The 7500-nt window shown below is 36.7% G+C and overlaps 1 protein-coding gene across 1 annotated transcript in view; it reads right to left on the reverse strand.

Moving 5' to 3' along the window:
• Nucleotides 1-7086: 7086 nt before the first annotated feature.
• Nucleotides 7087-7500, reverse strand: part of LOC136847712 (procathepsin L-like) — a 6485-nt gene continuing 6071 nt past the window's right edge. Inside the window, exon 7 of the mRNA XM_067119569.1 lies at nt 7087-7418. Coding sequence (XP_066975670.1) covers nt 7213-7418 — 206 coding nt within the window. The 3' untranslated portion in view covers nt 7087-7212. The remainder of the gene's footprint in view (nt 7419-7500) is intronic.

Here is a 7500-nt window from a genome sequence, read left to right on the forward strand (position 1 = left end):
GATTTAAATATTGATGAAGGTGAGGTCAGACTAGAAATAGCAGATAAGGCAATAAAACAGTTAAAGAATTACAAGGCACCAGGAGAGGATGGTTTATTCCTGGAAATGTTTAATGTGGAAGAGGATAGATTAATATTTGTCTTGAAGATATTATTCAATGAGATATGTATTACAGGAATAATACCATTAGGTTGGAAGAATGGCGTGATCATTAAAGTTCCAAAGAAGGAGATCTGAGTAGGTGTGGTAATTGGAGGGGAATCACTTTGTCGCCTGTAGCCTTGAGAATTTTCTGTAGAGTAATGTTGAATAGGTTTGATCCTCCTATTCCTGGCTAGTGCTTTTCTTTTCCTTATTGCTTTCAACCTAAAATCTGCCACTACCAGTTTATGTTGAGCTACAACAGATTCATTTGGAATAATCTTACAATCCATAATGATTTTCTTGTCTTCCTTCCTAATCAAAATATAATCAATTTGTGTCTCATTTTGTCCACTTTAGTATGTTACCAGATGACTTCTACTTTCTCAAACTGTGTATTCAAGACTATCATATTCATAGCTTATGCTGATTCCAACAATCTATCACCTTCCTGGTTTCTTCTTTTAAAATCTCCTCCTCCATGTATTCCTTCAAAGCCATCAGAACTCTAACCTACATGGGCATTTACTGTATGTCCCTAGATAACACTAATAGTTCACTTCTTGGAACTCTTTCTATATATTCTCCTAATTTTCCTGTGAATTCCTCCTTCTCCTCTTCACTACACCCTTGTTGAGGGGCGTATGCCGAGATGATATGCCATACTCCCTTATCTTTCACAAACTTAAGCCCATGAGCCTGTCACTGATACTCTGGACCTCTGTGACATTCTCCTGCAGATCTGGACAGAGAATAATTCCTACCCCATATCTCCTTGTATCTTCCCCTGTGTAGTAAAAGTGTTTATTTAAGAACAATGTGTCCTACAAACTGTAAATTGATAAAAACATAGAATAATTAGTATCAGCTGCGGTTATTTACAAGTACGCTCATGCCTCTGATAAGCCAAACCATTATCTGTTTACGAGAAATCCTCCAACACCTCTTCAAGACAGTGGTAAGATAGTGAGCCTTTTTCTTCATTTTCAAATGGAATCGGCTTCTCAGCGTTCCCTGCTCTGCACTGAACTATGGGTAAAATAATACAGACATTGCCACCCTTTTGATAATAACAGGACGAACTATACTTGCCGAAATTATTTATCGTTAGATTAAGTTTGCTCAAGATTAAGCTCTTGGTCAGTCGGAGGCATAATTTCGGCAAGTACAGCTCGTCTTGTTATTATCAAAAGATCGGCAAGTCTGTAAAATTTTACTCACAGTTCAGTTAGCTTAATCTAATAAATAAAAACAATAATAACAACAACAGCAACGAGCTAGGTGTTAATTTAAGAACAAAATCACTTTCTGATGTTAAGATTAGCACTGGTGAAATTTGAAGCTGAAAGGGGCGGGGCGAAACATAAGACACAATTCTAGATTTACGCCATGCATTTAAATGGTCTCTCGATAATTGTAATTGAATTACATTTGCTCAGGTCAGTATGTGCAAAGCAGACCAATAGATGACACACGCCGCTGACACAAAAGTATCCACGAATCACGCTGAATTGGGTAGGAGATATGGGTTAAAATGAGGAGCGAACTCCGAACAGACAGAATAAGTGGAGAGTTCATTTAGTCACACCGGTCCCCAGACCTGATAGAAGTCGGGTTATCGCCCTGTTTTATGGAATGCCTTATGAAATGTTCTCGTGAAATAATCTGTTGAACTATATAATTGCTGACTTGGAGTCTGCTGAAAGCGTTAATATTTCACAGTGAGATCTGAAAGTATAAAGAAGGTTCGGTGAAAGTTGTCTAGTTGTAGCACACACACACACACACACACACACACACAAGCGCGCGCGCAAGCATGCGACAGCATAAAATTTGTAACTAATTTTAAGGTTAGCTGTAGTCAATAAAGTCCTGACCGTCGCAGAGAGAGAGAGAGAGAGAGAGAGAGAGAGAGAGAGAGAGAGAGAGAGTTGGTGGTGGGCTACCAGAAATGGCCCGAAAAACCTAAAGAGAGAATGAGAAAGGGCAAGAGAAACAGGGTCTGAGAATCTAAAGAGAGATAGAGAGAAAGAGAGAGAAGGAGGGCTTGAAAAATTTAAAGAGGGAAAAAGAAAGGAAGACAAGGAGAGGGTCCGAAAGACCTTAAGAAAGAGGGAAGGACACATAGACACGTAAACTGTCGGACAGGAAATCAAATTTAGCGTTGCAAAGGTTACCACTTAGCTAGATGGAAACCCGCCAACAGTCCCATTAATGAAACCGTCGACCAATTGCCCCTGGATCAACCGCAGGACCTTGGATGGTGAGGCTGCGTCGAGAAATTCCATAGAGAAACGTTACATAGTTTTACTCTTTTTTCCCTTTTTCATGTCGCCTTTTCCACGCTCTTTTTAGTTCGTCTAGTAGTACACGAAAGAGGGGAATAGAGAGCAAAAGCTGATTCATAAGCTTTCATTTTTTTATTCTTTATTTCCAGTCCAATTGCCATTGATCCTGAGTGATTCCCTTCAGAACAGTATTTCAGTTATAGCCTCAGTGAAGCTTTAGACCCTGGCTGTTTAGGAATAATTACAACTGCTGCTTTTTCCCAAGGACTTCATTGGGAGGGTTTAGTTATCTCCCCCAGGCCAGTTATTTCGCGCAAATTTTTTTTCATGATAACGTTTTTCAGATGTAATTAACGTGTGTGTGTTTTTTTTTAGATAAAATCTATATGACCTAGAGATAGTTTTAAGGATTAGATTGCTGTGCAGATCACTCTGAATTTGAAGTTATTTTGTCGAAACGAAAATTTTGGTGTGCGTTTATATGTATACATACATGCATACATGAATAAGAGAGAGAGAGAGAGAGAGAGAGAGAGAGAGAGAGAGAGAGAGAGAGAGAGAGAGGGTGGGCGTTGGGATATAAGGAGGGGTCTGGCAAACCTAAAGAGAGAAAGGAAAACGAACGGAAGGAGGTCTGAGAAACTCAAAGAGAACGAGAGAAATAGCGAGAGAAACGGGGTCTTATGAAGCTAAAGAGAGAGAGAGAGAGAGAGAGAGAGAGAGAGAGAGAGAGAGAGGATCGTAAAAGCCGCAGAGAAAGACAAACAAACGAGCAAACTGGAAATCAAATTGAGCGTTGCAAAGGTTGCCACTTAGCTAGATGGAAACCCGCCAACAGTCCCATTAATGAAGCCGTCGACCAATTGCCTCTGGATCAACCGTAGGACCTTTGATGGTGAGGCTGCGTCGAGAAATTCCATAGAGAAATATCTCACAGTTTTCTCGTTTTTCCTTTTGCACTGTCGTCTTTCCTACGTATTTTGTAGTTCATCTGTTAGAATAAGGGGAATAAAGGCAAGAGTTAATTTATAAGCCTTTTTTATTTTTTATTCTTTATTTCCAGTCCAATTTATATCGATCCTGATTGATTCCCTTCAAAACAGATTCTCGATTATGGAATCTGCGAAGCATTAGATATTGGCTATTCAGGAATAATTACAATGGCTGGCTTTTTCAAAGGACTTCATTGAGAGGGTTTAATTATTTTACCCGAGCCAATTATTTCGTGCAAATTTTTTTTCATTACATTAATATTTTTTTTCTGATGGGATGGCGGTATTTTTTAACAAAATCTAATTGAGATAGTTATAAGGATCAGATTGCTGTGTAGATCACACAAAATTTTATGTTGCTTAGTCAAAATTAAAATTTTAGTGTTCATCTATATGCATACGTACATGCACACATAAAGTATTTCTGTCAACAAGAGAGAGAGAGAGAGAGAGAGAGAGAGAGAGAGAGAGAGAGAGAGAGAGAGAGAGAGAGAGAGAGAATTCTGATATATGGTCAGACCCAAGTAAGATGAGAATTACCTTCATGAGACTATTCCACTTCATTAATTATTAAAGTATATATATATTTTGACGGAGGACTGATCCCTACCGTTTGTTATTTCTTTTTTCTTTCTCTTCGTCTCCTCCTGTCCATTGCTAGCTACGACCCAATAACCTCAATCGACAGTCGGGTACATTAATTAACTCTTTAAGTTAGGAGAGGCACTAGGTTTAACTGAGCGTGTAAGGATAGATTCGTTGTCCTCCAGTAATTCGAACCAAGGATTAATGGTTAATTGAGGTAGTTTGGTTCCTCGAGGCCAAGAGAGAGAGAGAGAGAGAGAGAGAGAGAGAGAGAGAGAGAGAGAGAGAGAGAAGCAATATGTGCTGTGCTATGAAAAATTTCAGTGGTTCTTCCATGACATTTAGTGAATTTAACGATTTCGATTGGATTGACCCACTGACACCATGAAGTTTTATAGTGTTATTTCTCAATATGTCGGTTTATATACGTATATTTGTCTACGGATGTATGAACACACACAATCCTTATGCTTATATATATATATATATATATATATATATATATATATATATATATATATATATATATATATATATATATATATATATATACACACATATATACACACACAGAGAGAGAGAGAGAGAGAGAGAGAGAGAGAGAGAGAGAGAGAGAGAGAGAGCCTCAACCTGGTCAAAGTAAGTTTGAGAGTTTGTAATCAAGTTTGTGATCTATAAAAATGCCAAGAGTAAAGGGCCAGAATTAATGTACTGACCATACTCCAGCATCCAAGGTATTTCTATGCTCCATTTGCGTTTAATAGTTACATGGAAAATACATATACTTTTGTATGCATATACATACATATTAGTTCCTCGTTGGATGAGTCGGTAGAGTTGTCGGCTAGCACTCTGCTAGGCCCGAGTTCGAGACTCCGGCCAGCTAATGAAGAATTAGAGGAATTTATTTCTGGTGATAGAAATTCATTTCTCGGTATAATGTGGTTCGGATTCCACAATAAGCTGTAGGTCCCGTTGCGAGGTAACCAGTTAGTTCTTAGCCACGTAAAATAAGTCTAATCCTTCGGGCCAGCCCTAGGAGAGCTGTTAATCAACTCAGTGGTCTGGTTAAACTAAGGTATACTTAACTTAACTTAACATACATATTAGCAAATTTACCTTTCCTTACCATAGCTATCTTTATGGTCTGTAGATACTTGTTGGCGTAAATGTCTGAATATAATAGCAAACTTTTGTTAAAATCTCGAGTACATTAAGTGACACCCGACACATGCTTCGTTTCTCGAGTCAGACACGAACTCCACTAATTCTTGTTTCCTTCGGGCTTAGGGCGCTAATGGGCACTGGGTATTTCGCCCCCAAGGTTCTTAATTCTAGATGCAAAAACCGACAAATATCTCGGTTACTTGCAGTGATACCCGCAAAGCGTTTCCTGTCGATTCAGTTACAAAACTCTGGCAAATTCTCCTACTTTCCATACTAGCCACTAACTTCTCCGGCCTTTGAAGGGTCGTGCTTGTTCTGGCCGTAACGCATAGTGTAATCTCTCTCACACACGCGGGTTGGAGGAAATTGTACCTTGAAGAAAATCGCATTTATGAAAGAACACAATTCTCACATATTTCTCTTAATATTTCTCTTTTTTGGCTTTTACAGCTCTACGGGTCGTGCAGTGTGATTTGCTTTCTCTTACTTCCTTGTTTTCTTAATCAATGTGTGTGCATCAAAACTTTACCATCACGTTATGGAACCACAACATTATATCCTAATCCCCTTCTTTTTATATATATATATATATATATATATATATATATATATATATATATATATATATATATATATATATATATATATATATATATATATATATATATATATATATATATGACTGATTCATGAAGATGTGGCACGTGATGAATGTATCAATAAAGGCAAATGCCAAGAAGGAGAAAAGAAGCAATGAAGTGGTTGCCAGGCCTTTCGACACAACGGTCCTTTATGCCCTTTACTAGCAGACCGTTGTGTCGAAAGGACTAGCAACCACTCCCTTGTTTCTTTTTTTTCCTTCTTGGCATTTGCCTTTATTTAGAAATACATTTATATATATATATATATATATATATATATATATATATATATATATATATATATATATATATATATATATATATATATATATTTTTATAAAAATATATATATATATATATATATTATGTATATATATAAATATAAATTTATATGTATATATATATATATATATAAATTTTATATATATATATATTACACACACACACACATATATATATATATATATATATATATATATATATATATATATATATATATATATATATATATATTTATATGTGTGTGTGTGTGTGTGTGAGTATGCGCTTATGCAATATATATTTCTGTCTTTCTCATCTATTTCTGTCTTTCTCATCTTCCACATCGTCTGTTTATTTCAAAAGGGCTGCATAACTTTCGCTGGTTGAAAATTTCGTCATTTAAGGTTCAAGGATTAATTACACGACAATAGGAAAGTCTAAATTGAAATTTTGATCCTTTAGTAACGGCGTAACTTTTTTCAGGAAGCTTCTAGATATTTTGCAAATATAAAAAAAAACTTTTTTTGCGTTGAAAAATATGCTTTTAAGCGACTGATGCGCTGTCGTCATCACTTCCTTTTTTTGGACGTTATGATCTTGTTTTTTCAATGCTATTATCCTCATTATCGTTGTTGCATCAATATCTTTTAGAATCTATATTGCTTTTCTTTCGTTCAAAGACTTAGCGGTAAAAGCCATCTTCTGCTGAAAATAATGGGAGGCTCGTATAGAAATTTTTGAGATTGTCGTTCTTTCAATTGTTTAATGTCTTTGAGCACATACAAGTTTTTTAAAAATAACAAAATCAAATATGAAGGCCGATTATTACTGTCAAATGCATATGATTTCTCGTAAATTTCACTAAGCAGATCGTTCTCCACGATTTAATAAAAACTCAGATTAGTAGAAAAGTTACGTTGTTGATTCCGAGTTGAAAGAAAGAAAGAAATAAAGAAAGAGTGAGGAATTCATAGCAGCAGAAAAAAATCGGTAAGCGGGAAATGAAAGAAATTTTGTTTCAATTTGTTTTAAAGATAAAAAAATCTACAAATATAAACACCTACAACACATCACAGCGAAGACTACACAAAGTTTTTTCCTGTAACAATTCTACAATTCTTCCTCGTAGTGTCCTGATCAAACCAAGGGGTAAGAAGAAGCAGTGGCAATACCGCACTGATTCTCCTTGTTTCTAGACATCTTGATGTATCCTTCTTCGCCCCAGGACGCGCCCCAAGAGTTCTTTACCAGCCAGTATTCGTGGCCGCCCTCTTCTCCGTAGCCCACTGCTAGGACTCCATGATCAAGGAACGTGCTCGAGCAGTCGGGGTTGTCGTAGACACCTGGAATGTAGATTGCGGTGTTGATTCTGGTCTCTAGGAAGCAAATGGTTCTGGTCATAACAGGAATGAAGAAAGTGGTGCT

The sequence above is a fragment of the Macrobrachium rosenbergii genome, chromosome 17, assembly GCF_040412425.1.
Source record: "Macrobrachium rosenbergii isolate ZJJX-2024 chromosome 17, ASM4041242v1, whole genome shotgun sequence".
In the NCBI taxonomy this organism is placed as follows: Eukaryota; Metazoa; Arthropoda; class Malacostraca; order Decapoda; family Palaemonidae; genus Macrobrachium; species Macrobrachium rosenbergii.